The sequence below is a fragment of the Podarcis bocagei genome (genome assembly GCF_964188305.1).
Source record: "Podarcis bocagei genome assembly, chromosome: 1".
In the NCBI taxonomy this organism is placed as follows: Eukaryota; Metazoa; Chordata; class Lepidosauria; order Squamata; family Lacertidae; genus Podarcis; species Podarcis bocagei.
Genome location: NC_138125.1, coordinates 89,166,145 through 89,179,322, shown reverse-complemented (window position 1 = coordinate 89,179,322; position 13,178 = coordinate 89,166,145). Strand labels below are relative to the sequence as shown.

General features: G+C 42.5%; 2 protein-coding genes across 6 annotated transcripts in view; one reads left to right on the top strand and one right to left on the bottom strand.

Annotated features, from left to right (window-relative positions):
• VIL1 (villin 1) overlaps positions 1 to 5,496 on the top strand; it is a 32,658-nt gene extending 27,162 nt beyond the window's left edge. For all 3 annotated transcript variants that reach the window (XM_081206089.1, XM_081206087.1, XM_081206088.1), the window contains exons 15-21: positions 578 to 757; positions 948 to 1,093; positions 2,139 to 2,283; positions 2,813 to 3,001; positions 3,507 to 3,575; positions 4,421 to 4,558; positions 5,313 to 5,496. In XM_081206089.1, the coding sequence (XP_081062215.1) occupies positions 578 to 757; positions 948 to 1,093; positions 2,139 to 2,283; positions 2,813 to 3,001; positions 3,507 to 3,575; positions 4,421 to 4,558; positions 5,313 to 5,426 (981 nt within the window). In that variant the 3' untranslated portion in view covers positions 5,427 to 5,496. The remainder of the gene's footprint in view (positions 1 to 577; positions 758 to 947; positions 1,094 to 2,138; positions 2,284 to 2,812; positions 3,002 to 3,506; positions 3,576 to 4,420; positions 4,559 to 5,312) is intronic.
• A 1,634-nt stretch (positions 5,497 to 7,130) lies between these two features.
• Positions 7,131 to 13,178, bottom strand: part of USP37 (ubiquitin specific peptidase 37) — a 33,137-nt gene continuing 27,089 nt past the window's right edge. For all 3 annotated transcript variants that reach the window (XM_081206062.1, XM_081206064.1, XM_081206063.1), the window contains exons 22-24: positions 12,350 to 12,419; positions 11,767 to 11,905; positions 7,131 to 10,988 (exon numbers count right to left, since the gene is read on the bottom strand). In XM_081206062.1, coding sequence (XP_081062188.1) covers positions 10,901 to 10,988; positions 11,767 to 11,905; positions 12,350 to 12,419 — 297 coding nt within the window. In that variant the 3' untranslated portion in view covers positions 7,131 to 10,900. The remainder of the gene's footprint in view (positions 10,989 to 11,766; positions 11,906 to 12,349; positions 12,420 to 13,178) is intronic.

Sequence of the window (13,178 nt, the reverse complement as noted above, 5' to 3'; positions counted from 1 at the left end):
ATGTGACCCTCCTGTCAGATTTCAGAAAGGGGAGGGGAAAATATCCCATTCGTTCCATGCCCTGAACAGGACAAGGAGCAGCGGGTTTAAGTTCCAGTGGCAGAAAAGGCTACTGCGGAATGGGAAGCTATCAAGGCAAAGGGGAACCTAGAATGCCTCAGTCACAGAGTGACCTGACCTCATCTGTGTCAGGAAAGGGGCCTTTTGGGACCAGTTCCTATAGTTCTGCAGTGGAAGGTGAAATAATGGATGGGACAAAGCTTGTACAAAATAGTTTATGTCTCTGGGGGAGGGTTGAGGCTTAACGAATAGATCTTGCTTTCATGCAGCCCTATGACCTTTATTTGGGATGATATAACCAGTGCACACTGGGCTTTGGAGTGCAGTGATGCTCATGCTCTATAGAAGCATGGTTGAGAGGCTGTGGAATTCCTCAACACAGCGCCCATTCAGGAAGTGTGCATGAATTTTGCATAATTTCTCTTGCTCTTGTAGTATCCAAGCCCTAGAAGCCTGGAGTGATGCCTGGACTCTTATAGCTGTCTAAATTCTTTTCCCCCTTCCTCCTTACACCTAGGGTGGTACCTCCCGAGCTGGCAGCACAGCTCCAGTGCCCACCATCCGCCTTTTCCAGGTGCATGGGACCAACGAGTTCAGCACCAAGGCCTTTGAGGTGCCTCCCCAGGCCTCCTCCCTCAATTCCAACGATGTCTTTATCCTCAAGACTCAGAGTTGCTGCTACCTCTGGTACGGGAAGGTAGGCATCCTTTCCGGGAGAAGTGCACAGCTGGTGGGTGATTTGGAGGCTGAGGGCACTAGTAAGTGTGATCCAGAACAAACATCCTCAGCTTTGGAAGAGGGAGTGGAATTTAGTTAATTGAAAGGCTGACCCAACCCCCAACCCCCAACCCCCACACCACACCACAGTCTGGTTTTCCTTCCTGCAGGGTTGCAGTGGGGATGAGAGGGAGATGGCCAGGAGTGTGGCTGACCTGATCTCCAAGACCGAGAAAGCAGTGATCGCAGAAGGACAGGAGCCTGCGGAGTTCTGGATTGCACTAGGCGGGAAGTCCCAGTACGCCAACAACAAAAGGTAACATCTGGCACCTGGGCAAGTGCTGCTCTGCAGGGGCAGTGCTAGCTGCCTGCATCACATCATCAGAGCAACAGATGTGTGCACACCATGGCTACCAGAATGCATGGCCTCCACTGACTACCTTACAGCTGATCACTTGGGCAAGGGGCCCTTTCCAGCATGCTGGTTGCAGAATACTGTGAGGCAAGGAAGCCAACCAGCCCAGGCCACCAACAAGGCAGCATAGCTGCTACTGAGGCTTCCACTCAGGGGGGCTAGAACTCCACCAGTTTGGCACCAATTTGTGGTTCATAGTTAATATAAAGCATGAAGCCTGTGTTTGATGTATCAATTGCTCAGTTTATGGCGTGCTGCAAAATGCTGGGATTTTGCTGTAAAAGACGTGCAAACCTTTGGTACAGGTTTGGAACAGGATTCCAAATTTGGGGGTTCATAGTTAAATTTTCTTAGTGTGGTTGCCATCTCTCCCAGCCTCCATTGCCTGAAACGGCTACTTCACACTGGCTAATGGCAGGGCCGGTCCTGCCTAGGCAATGCACTCTTACACGCCAATCCTTACTCTCCTAATGCCAAAGTCTGAATTGGATGGAAGAAGCCACAGCCTCCATCTCCACTCAAAATCGGAAGACTCTGGTGGCTTTTTAAGGCATGTGTGAGAAAACCTCAAGTGTCAGTTTCCCTCCCTCCAAATCCACTTGCAGAGGGTGGTTATTTTAGAGGCAAGTGGCAAGGAGTTTCAGAGGGAAATGAAACCCTCGCACACCCTTTCTGGCTGCTTCTCTACTCTAGATTGCTCCAATCCAGCCTTTCTCAACCTGTGGGTTCCCAGATGATGTTGAACTACAACTCCCATCACCCCAAGGCCAGAGCTCAAGGATGATGGGAGTTGTAGTCCAACATCTGGGGACCCACAGGTTGAGAACGGCTGCATCTGATGTGGCCTGGTAGAAAAGCTGGATATATGGCTTTTTCTCCATGTGCTTGTGTGGAAATAGGGAGCTGACCTGCCACCTGGCCTGTCTCTCTCCCTCTTTTTGTGCAGATTACAGGAGGAAACAATTGCCATCACACCTCGGCTCTTTCAGTGCTCCAATAAGACGGGGCGCTTCCTTGCCATGGAGATCACAAATTTTACTCAAGATGACTTGGAAGAAGATGATGTGTTCCTACTGGATGCCTGGGACCAGGTGGGTCTGAGGTGGGGGGTAAAGAATGAATAGGGAGAGGAAGCATTTGCTGCTCAATGAAGCACCTTGACAATGAATGCCCCCCCCCCCGTAATAATGCTATTGAATTTTACTTTCATGGCTAATATTGCACGCTGGAATTTCTTTACAGCTTTGTTCGCGCGCACACACTTCTCATCTGATATAATTACTGTGCTATATTAACACTCCATGCAGCTGATGATGTGAACTATAGTCCACAAAACCTTGTCTTAACCAACTGGTTAGCCTTTAAAGTGCCACAATTTTGTTGTTTTTGGGGTAAGAAATGAATATGACCACTACCCCTCTAGAAACTGTTAGCTAAGGTTCCCTAAGGTTTAGGGGGTTATGGTCTGCCACAGAAGCTTTAAGTCTATGGTTGAGAGATATACACAGGCAAACACAAACGCAAGGGCAGAATTCCCTGAACCTTTCTCCCTTTTCTTCCAGCTACCGGCACATGAGCTGCATGTCCGCTTCCATTCATAAGAGCTTTTTCTCCGGCCAGGTTTACTTCTGGATCGGCAAAGATGCAAATGAGGCTGAGAAGGAGGCAGCAGCCGTAACGGTGCAGGAGTACCTGCGAACTCACCCAGGTGGACGTGACCTTGACACTCCCATTGTGATTGTGAAGCAAGGCTTTGAGCCTCCGACATTCACTGGCTGGTTCCTAGCATGGGACCCCCTCAAAGGGACAGTAAGTGACCTAGTGGCCCTTATTCTTTCAGGTCTAACAAAAGGCAGCTGAGAACACCACGTCGTGCAACAAAGGTTAATCCCATGTGAATTCAAAGACATGTTTGAAATGTGTAGAAAACTTTACTTTCCCTCTAATTGCTCTGCCTTGTTAGAGCTCTCCTCTAACCTTCCAGATGTTGTTCAATTACAGCTGCCATCATCCTTGACCTTTGGCCAGGTGGACTGGAGACGATGGGAGCTGGACGCACGTTACCCACTCCACCTACAGATTTTCATCAGAATTAGCTTTCATGAACTTTCAACATGCTGAAGTGTAGCTAGGTACATCCAGACTGTCTGTATCCACAAATGATGATGAGCACATAGGTTACCAGGCTTAAGATTCAGCAGACTTCTCTTTAAGGAATCCTATTTTAACTCTCTAGCCTTCAGTCAAATCAAAATGTTCATGTGTGTGGGTAGTCTGGTAACTCCCAGGGTTTTTGTGGTCTATCTTCATGCAGGAGAAGAAATCCTATGAAGAGTTAAAAGCTGAACTTGTAGATGAGGACAACCTTGGCCAGATCACTTCTGTAAGTATTACTGAAGAGTGGGATAGAAAGCAGGGAGAACACGTGTTTGATCATATACAAGTGCAGGTGGCACAGTTGCCATTTAATTCATAGGAAACCAGGAACAATAGGACCCAAGTTCATTTTATAGCAGTAACTGCTGTGTAGCTTTTCATGCCTGTACTATCTGATTGGGGGATGTAAGGCCTTCTTTTAAAGTTATTTCAGTATAAAAGGCTGCAATACTTACTCCAGAAAAACTTCCCTTTAGAGGGATAGTAAGTATGGTAACAGCTGAGGAGCAACGGAGTTGCATTCCTCTTTAAGGATGAGGTTAATTGCTTGTAGAGAACATTGCCCACAGCATGCCCTCTCCACCTCCCTCACTGTTCCTCTGATGTTGTAGTGACTGACCTTCCTGCAGCACCTTAAAGACAAGAGCATTATGGCACAAGTGATTGTGTACTAGACTATTTCTGCCGCAACAGACCAACATGTCCCTTCCAACTCTACCATTCTTATTCTTCTGGATGGCGCTAGAATTTTTAAACTTCTTTCTTACAAAGTGTACCAGAACACACAATACTGCATTTTAGATCAATAAATGAATTTATTGATCTAAAACAGTTCAGTTTACAATGCCAATTTACCTTCCCTCAACTCAGTGCTATTTTTCTATAAAAAGAGGTGTTGGAACTCACCATGAACACCTCCCTTGTTCTCCCATAATGGCAATGGCGCCCACCTGAGGGGTGCTGGAACTGAATTCTGCTGAGGCTGAAAAAAAGCCTTGCCTCAACTCTTGTTTAAATAGATACAAGACACATTTGAGCTTTGGGGATTCCCCCTTCCAATTTCTCTTTCAGGAAATCCTTGATGCAAAAACAGTTTTCACTGCCAACACAACCTTGGGTAGTATCTCAATGTCAACCTACCCTCTGGAGAAATTGATGAATGTGTCTGCAGAGGAACTACCCAGCGATGTAAACCCCAGCAGGAAGGAGGTGAGAATCCCAGGGTTGCATTCACATTTCTCCTGTTTATTTATTGCATTTATATCCTGCCTTTCCTCCAAAGAGCTCAAAGTGGTGGTGTATGCAGATCTTGGCACAGCTTAATCTCACATCACCAAATCCAGATACAGAATAGGCTAGCGTATGCTAAATCAGGGCTACAAACATCTAATGGGTGTAGGAATAAAAGCTTGCTAGTGTGCTGAAGCATTTGAAGGCTGGGCATGTATTATGATATGCACAGTTCCTTTCCAAAGCCATCCCCATCTGCCCCAATTAATATTAGGTTGTATTCAAGATAGTGTTAAGGCTGGGAGACCATCAGCACAAGGATTTGTGAGTGAGAGATGGAACATTCCCTCCCTCTTTTCCCCATGTGTTCCCCCCTAATCTGTTCCGATGGTTCCCCCGATCCTCCAGAGCTGATTTGGAGATTGTGTGGGAGAAGGAGGAGGAAGAAAATTTGTGCCAGTGCTAATTTGTGCACTGGTGTAAAAAGTTAGCTGAGTACCTCCCACTGTTCATTCATTCTGAACCAGCATAAAGTGGCAACAACTTGAGGAAAATACAGAACAATCTCCAGTTTCCTTAGACTTCTTCTGAGCATGCCATCTTGTCTAAGTGTTATCAGGCTGTGCCCCCAAATACTCACAGGAAATCTGGACGTAGTGTTTTCACTACAGTGTGTTACCTTTATGATTGGACTTGCGCTCTCTCATCCTTGCCCTTTCCCCCCATCCCATAGGACTACATATCAGATGAAGATTTTCTTGCTGTCTTTGGAATGTCCCGACAAAACTTTGCTGCCCTTCCTCAATGGAAGCAACAGACTCTCAAGAAGGAAAAAGGACTTTTCTAAAAATGTAAACTTTCTGCTGTCATTGCCTCAAAGTGGATATTTTTACTTAAAATAAAAATAATTCCAAGTTTGTTTGGAGTGTCCCAGAATGAACAATCAAGCATTTTCTGCCACTGGATTATATGCAGCAACAAAGGGGATTTTATTCATTAACCCTATAGGTGGTCAAATTCTGAGTTACCAGAAACACAGGGCAGCCCAGGCAGGAAAATGGAGCCTTTAAACTTGTGTCTGCCCACTTGAGTATCATCTTTCTCCACCTATGAAACAAGGTAGTGATTTATTCTAGTGAGTCACCAACACCAGGCTGTCTTGTAGCTGATCACTCCATTTCCCCCTTGATCTTCCCTTCTCTGAATTCCTGAATAAATTTTGGCACTTCGACATTTTTTCCCCCAATATGTCTGCAATGACATCACTAAGATCTACATTATGTATGCTCAGTGTTGACAAATTTCTGCAGTTTTGTTTTACCAACCCCAGTATTATACTATAGGGAGGAGTCCCCCTACCCCGCCCCTGTGAAACAGGAATTGATGCAACTACATTTCCACACAATTTTAAATTGTTTCTTTACATACACACCACTTTCCATGGTTTTTCTCTGAACCCAGAAGTGCAGAGTGAATTCCAATTCGCCTGCACACAAAAGTGTGGTTTTTGATCACATTTAGTGGGCTAGGGCTAATCATAGGCAATTGAAATAAATTTTGTAGAAAATTCATGACTGCAAATTCCCATTATTCAATAATCACACATGAAAATGCTGACAACAGGACTAGCAACTGCAGTTACTTCCATTTATCAGGCTTTAAGCAATGAGTAGAAGAGCAAGCTGAAGTTTCCTTAATGAAAAGTATTCCATATGGCTTACCATATGCATTTTATAATGCAGATACATAGGTCTTCAAAATGAGGGCCTGTCCCCACTTGAGAAGCGACTTACCATACCTTACCTTACAGGACAAAAGCAGAACTAGGATGGATTTTCCTCAGGCAGTTGCTGTTGTGTCTCAAGGAGCTAGACTTTGTTCAGAGAATGGTTTATACCTATTCCATACTGGCAGAAGTAGCGCTTCATTTCTCTGAAGGGAAATGCAAGAACAACTGCACATTTGATGGCCTGGTGACTTTCTGAGAAAGTCAGCTTTCTAATGCATATTTCTTTCCTCTATGGATCAAAATGGCTTTTCGAAACATATCTTCTCTAATGGATTTACGCTTCAAATGAAACTAAGCCAAGCACACTAGGGACTGTATCAAAAGCTTTTATGCAAGCAGGACTTCTCCTTCCTCTCCTCTCCCCATATGCTCTCAAAATCTGCTCTGAGAGTCCTCCAACCCTCTGGAGCAGATTTTGAGGGTCCGCGGGGGGGGGGGGGCTAGAGGGGAAAGGAGGGGAAAGGAGGGGGAAAGTCCATTATGCAAGCGGAAGCCTGCTGTACTAACAAACCAGCTGTGTTGGATACAAACCCCAAGGAATGGAATACGTTTTGAAGAATCATAAAAATAGGCGGCCATAAATTTAGAGTATCAACTGCAACAACAATAAACAGCAGTGAAATCTGAGAACCACCCAACCCTCTCAAGCATATTCTGAGGGTGTGCAATGCACTGCAGAGGGAGGGGAAGAATGTAACTCTCTGCTAAACAAAGCTGTAAGACACCTGAATCTTTTTTTTTTTAAAAAAGAAAGAAACGAGATTCAGCATTAATGAAGAGTGTTTAATTTCTCTGAAATCAATCTACACATCATTTAAAGAGGAAGAAAAGAAGGCAGAATTTAGTAAAGAATACATAGAAACAAGTCTGCTAAAACACAGAAAAGTGCTGCTCCACATTAAGTGTCAAGGGACACAAAGTGACTCCCAACATTAAAAAAAAATCCCCAAGACAACTGCCTCAAACACACATGACAAGAACTCTCACCCCAATTCACTCACTCCCCCTAAGTTTTTAGAGAATAACTTATTAAAGAAGCAGGGGAGCAAAGAAGTAGGTTAACACTGGGAAGTAGCATAGGGGGAACAACCCACCCACTTCATTTTCATTCCGAGACGGTTCACTCCCCATGTTACACTGGTTCAAAAAGAACACCAATTCTTGTACAGAAACTCAGCTCCGCGTCTTACCCCAAACTCCCATCACAGGGATCTGAAAAATTCCATGGATTTCCAATGAAATACTATTTAATTATAATTAATCCAGCTTTAATTAGCTGCAGGGCAAGCAGGTTTTGTTAACCCATTTAGTACTTGAAAGACCCTGCATGCCTGAAACAAGTAGTAAACCTTATGCTGTTGACTCCCCCGTGGTGGAAGGGGGCGGGGAGCCCAGGATAGAGAAATCACTGGAATCCTCTGTATCTTCAAGGTTATTTCCACAGACTCCATTTATAAAACACTGAGCATTCATCTTCCAGTAGTGAGGGCAAAACTGATGGACAGATTTAACTTTAAGTGAAACACTGATGCCTAATGCCCTATATTTGCATGCTTAGGTTTTCAATTTCTAGCCCATGGCTAGAAAGAACAAGCTTTTTTATATAAGGAAAAATCTTCATTAAAAAATAGGTGCATGGTGATTTCTAAAGTTTTCTTTAGCAAACAACCTGAGCTATTTTATTAATCCAGCTATATACAGGATTTGTTGGGGAGGGGTGGAGGTTATGGAGAGTTTAGTTACTTAGTGCAAACACATATATGGCTATTTTTCTTTATCAAAAGTAAATATAGCAGAAAAATACAGCAAAAATAGGGCAAATGTAGAAAAGTGAGGTTTAAAATATGCAGGCATGAACCAAACTATAAATTCTATTGGGTGAACTCATATTTAGTTGCTTCCTTCTTTTGAACCCAAGAATAATGTCTCAGAAAGTTACATATCACACCGCTCTAAAAACAAACCTTCCCTTTAGCAGGCAACAGGATTCTAAACAGCAGCAGGAAGTCACTGCTGTTTAGGTCCCCAAAGTTTCTGTATTTCTCAAGATGACCTATAGTACAAAATGCTATAAACCACATACTTAAAATTTGGTTCTAAATGTAATCCTGAATGGCCGAGAAAACTGTACAAACGTAAATCTTGCACAGTTTCAGCACTTCATGTTAAAACAATAGACAATAAAAACTGATTGAGTTTAAAATCTCCCTCGCACAACACATTCTACAGATTTTAATGGACTGCAAATGCCAACAAGGATGTAAATGTAAATTTACATATATAGAGGGAGCGCTAGATAGTACCTTCCTTGCCAGCACATTTCACCTTAGGGGGCAAAAAACTATTTAGAAAGTTGCCATAGCTTGACATAATCACTGGCTTACAATCACTTTTGGCTAAGTTGCATTCTCAATACTAGATGAAGCAAAAACATACGATTGCTCTAATGAGTCCACATTCCTGACAATTCGGATGACTCTGAACCTGAATGATCTATACTGTCTTATTATGACACCTACCTATAATATTTTGACTGTAAATATGGGAGTTAATTTATCTTGACCATGCTATCAATATGAACCTGTAGGTGTCATGACAATTACTTAATGCATTTATCTGGGAGTTTCGAGGGAGGGGGGGGGGGGAGAGAGAGATGGACAGCACTACCTCAGAATCAGTAACGAGATGTACAGCCTTACTCCAGAACAGTATTTCGTTTTGAGGTTCCTCTTTTGCACCTAAAGAAAAACCCCTTATTCCTTACTAAAAAGCGCATTCAAATAACTCTGACCGTCAATAGTGCAAAATCACAATGATAGAATAAATTTAAACACTATGCTTTTGGCAGTATGACTTAGGAGAACTTTTGTTTGGTTTGGCAGACTAGCCAAGCAAATAATAAAGTTATCACCCTACTATACTACCCTTGACACAGCAAATGTCATTCAGAGTTGCCTAACACAGCCTGTAATTCTATAAGCCCTGTAGGGAAATCCTTCCACAACAGGTAATACCTGTTGCCTACTAATGCCCATGGTTTGTGTCTTCTAGTCAAAGGATTATATTTCTTAGGAAGTTCTAATTGTAATTAAAAACAATTTCCAAGAAGGGGGGATGACAACCCTCTCAACACCTGTTAACCTTTTCAAAAGTAAAGTCTGAGTTAGGGGCAAACCAAGAGGCACCTCAATTATTAGCAATTTTATTGCCACAAAAGCAAAAGTGAAAAAAACTGGAATAAATTTCCAGTATTAAAATGAGGAACTGAAACAAATTAATTCTAGATAGTATTTTTCTTGTTCTTTTTGTCAAACAAGCTACAAAATGAATTTCGTGTTATCCAAATACTATTAAATAACCAAACCCTAACATCTACACCCTGAAATGTCTCAAAAACATCAAATAACCACTTTTGAGAGTTCTCTGATTTTTTCAACTGATTTAACTGCACTTACCACACAACTAGAATAAATCCAGGTACATTTTAATATTTCATCTGTTGGCATACAACTCTTGCCCAACAGAGTAAAGCTGGGAAAGATATCACACACACACACACCTTTCAAGCACGTGCAGTTTTTCAGGGCTGAAAGCCAACACAAACACAGGGAAAACAGAACTCTCGTTCGTGCTTCATTTACTGATTAGCACTAGCTGGGCACTGGTAAAAAAAGGCCTGCCAAAAGCCAGGACTTGTACTTCCAGTTAGCTGCCTCTCTCATTGCCAAACCGGGACAGTCTTCAGTGAAACACAGCTAATATATATCTAGATATATATACACAGACTAATACAGATTATACACACAAATGCTCACAGAGAAATAAAACCTTTCTGCAAATGGCAGTACTTAGAAAAGAACACAGTCAAAAAAGAATAAAAACTTTAAAAATTATATATATATTTATATAGTATATATTTTAACTTTAAAAACAAGGACGAAAGTGAACTATGTGAAGATGTAATCCATGGGTTCCAAAGCACCGACAGTTTGTTTCCTGGATCTGTGTGATCCTTTATTAAAGACCATGGGTGTCCCAGTTTCAGCAATGCCAGGGTACTCCATTTAGCTGAGTCAGCCTTCAGCACTTTCCAATTCACGTTATGTACACAATATTTACCAGATTCGAGACTATTGCTTATTTTGCTCTCGTGTAGGGAAGGCATAGAAAACCACCCAATATGTAGCATCTTCTCAGTTTCCCTGTGAGAGGTAAATGGGCGAACTTGCAGTCGCTTCTCACACCATCCTTTTATGAGTTTTTGAAGGAGCCATTCAATCCTCTGGCCTGATTAACGCCATGGCTGCTGGCACAATTATTCCTTGACTATTTAAAACAAAAGAATAAGAAGGAAACTCCAGGTAAAAGAAGCTTAGCTGCATGGTTGAAATTCAAAAGGAAGGCGTGAAGTGGTCCATTCCTCCTATTCCATGGGGTTGTCTCAACTACGCCCTGAGTTCTCGGGGGTTTGTGGCTCTTGCATGTCAGGCAAAAGTTCAGAAATCACTTGTGCTCAGTTAAAGCGACGTGCTTCAAATGGGCTGCCGAACTGGCTTCCCCACCTCCGTGCAAGGCAGCTGCATATTCTTTTCCGTTTCTAGCAACTCATCAAATATCTCCCTGGGAAACACAAAAGAGGTTCATGTCAAAGAAGAAGGAAAGCTTTTAATGGGGAAGCAAAGCTGTAGAGCAGGGGTAGGAAACCTTCTGGGCCTAGTGAGCCAGATGTTTATCTTCCTGTACCCCACAGGTGGGGCCACTCACCTGTCAACCAGCTGACTTCATGATGACATTAGATGAGTGATAGGTGAGAGGTCCCATTTACTAGTCAAAGCTGGCCAGCCAGGGTTAGGTCTGCTTTTCCCACAAGAAACCTGCAAGCAAAGCAGCACCTAGCAGGACTGAACTCTCTGCTCACCAGCTGCTGAGTGTAGGGTCAATCATATTCTCTGCAGGGGACTACAGGGAATGTGCTGGTGAAGCAGTATCCAGTAGGATTGAACCCTGTTCCACCCAATCCATCAGCTGCCATCACACAGTGTTATCAGTTGGCTGATAAGTGGGGATAGCCTCAAGGAAAAAACTGGGCCTCCTGGCAGGTCAAGATTGGCCTGTCGACTGGAGATTCCCCACCCCTGATGTAGAGGGTGAAAAAGACAGGCAAAATGCATGCAAGAGAATCTGCTCAGGTTCCGGAGTTACAGCCTCGCTATTTTGCACCTTCCCAGTCAAGGGACTATAAAACAGGTTCCAATAATTCTTATAAGCTATTCAGGACCATACTATAACTAGCAACTAGGAAAACAGGAATTAGAAACACATGAGCCCATTTTAGAGAATGCAAATGCAAATAAAAAAGGATTGGACCATTTGGGGAGGACACATAAAGTGCATTTACTTGTGCATATAAAAGAAGATGTAGCCACTCCGGTCTCTGTCACTCTGCACAGAGGCTTCTTGAGTTCTGGATACTTCCAAGTCATTGTATGTGAACCATACTTGCTTGCGAATGTCATACACATCACTAATATAGTGACCTTCAATATGATGGGGGAGAAAGAGAAAGAAAATATTAGAACACCATAGACTGTAGCTTCCAGACTACATTAAGTGTCAGAAGTATTTTCAAGCCAATTTGTTTATTAATTAATAAACTGAAAGACAATAACACTCCCTAGTACAAACTGCATTTTGCTATTTTGAAAATGATTGATTTAAATTAGCAAGATGAATTCCACTTAAAATAGCTGGTTTCTCTTGGATAATTATTTCTATGGGCTTCAGTGAGCTTAACTCAATTGCTGAATTTAGGCAACAACCCTGTTGGTTTTGGGAAAACTGATTTTTTTCCCCAAGCACACAAAATGAAATATTAACAATCGTCTTCTTTTTCCTTTGTGGTTTTGGTTGCTGAAAAAAACACAAGAGACACATTTTTCCTGTAGAGAGCAGAGCTATCAAGGAAGTGATGTTTGCCTTACCTGAGGAGGAAGTGTCTCCAATATGGCTGACAACACTAATGAGTCGATAGGAGTTGGGCAGCTCTCCTGTCTGAGGAAAAAGTCAATTATTAGTTTAAGTTTGCTCTTCTACCAGACTGAGAAAGGTAGGTAGATTATGGTTAACTACCATAAAATCTTTATGGCACCAAACACTGGAGTAAACCTTTTGAGATATTGCTAATTTGCTCAGGTCAAAGCTTACGGGTAACTCAGGAGCAGAGAACATACAGCCTTAACTTCCTCTCATTTTTAAACTAGCTTCCATCATTGTTAAAACCCCAGAAACTGGAATGCCGTCAATGTGCCAATGCAGAGCTCCAAAAGGCTCAGTACGGAAACTCTGACCTTACTGGGTCAGCCTACAATGCACTAACAGGAAGATTTCCTAGAGGGCATGTGTAAACCAGCAGGGAGAGAGACAGCACAAAGAAACTATTCTGAAACATCAACAGAATACAACAGGCACAATAGCCAGAAAATTGTGAGGAAGAAGACTGTCTCAAACATCTCTACAACCATATTCAAGATGTATGAAGGAACAGTGGAAAAATAATTGTTTGCCTGCATTCTCTAAAAGGGAAGGCTAGTTACTGTCACACTTCACTATGTTAAAAATTGGGTTTTAGGAATGCAGGTTGAAGGGCTTGTAAAACCTTTTCCTTTGAGTATAAAAATAACCTTTTCAATTTATACAGCAAACAAACAAAACAAAACTTCAACATAATACTAAACAGGTGCTTGTATGATTACTTCACAATTAAGAAACTTATCTTACCAATAATGTAATTACTGTGCTGCATGAAATACC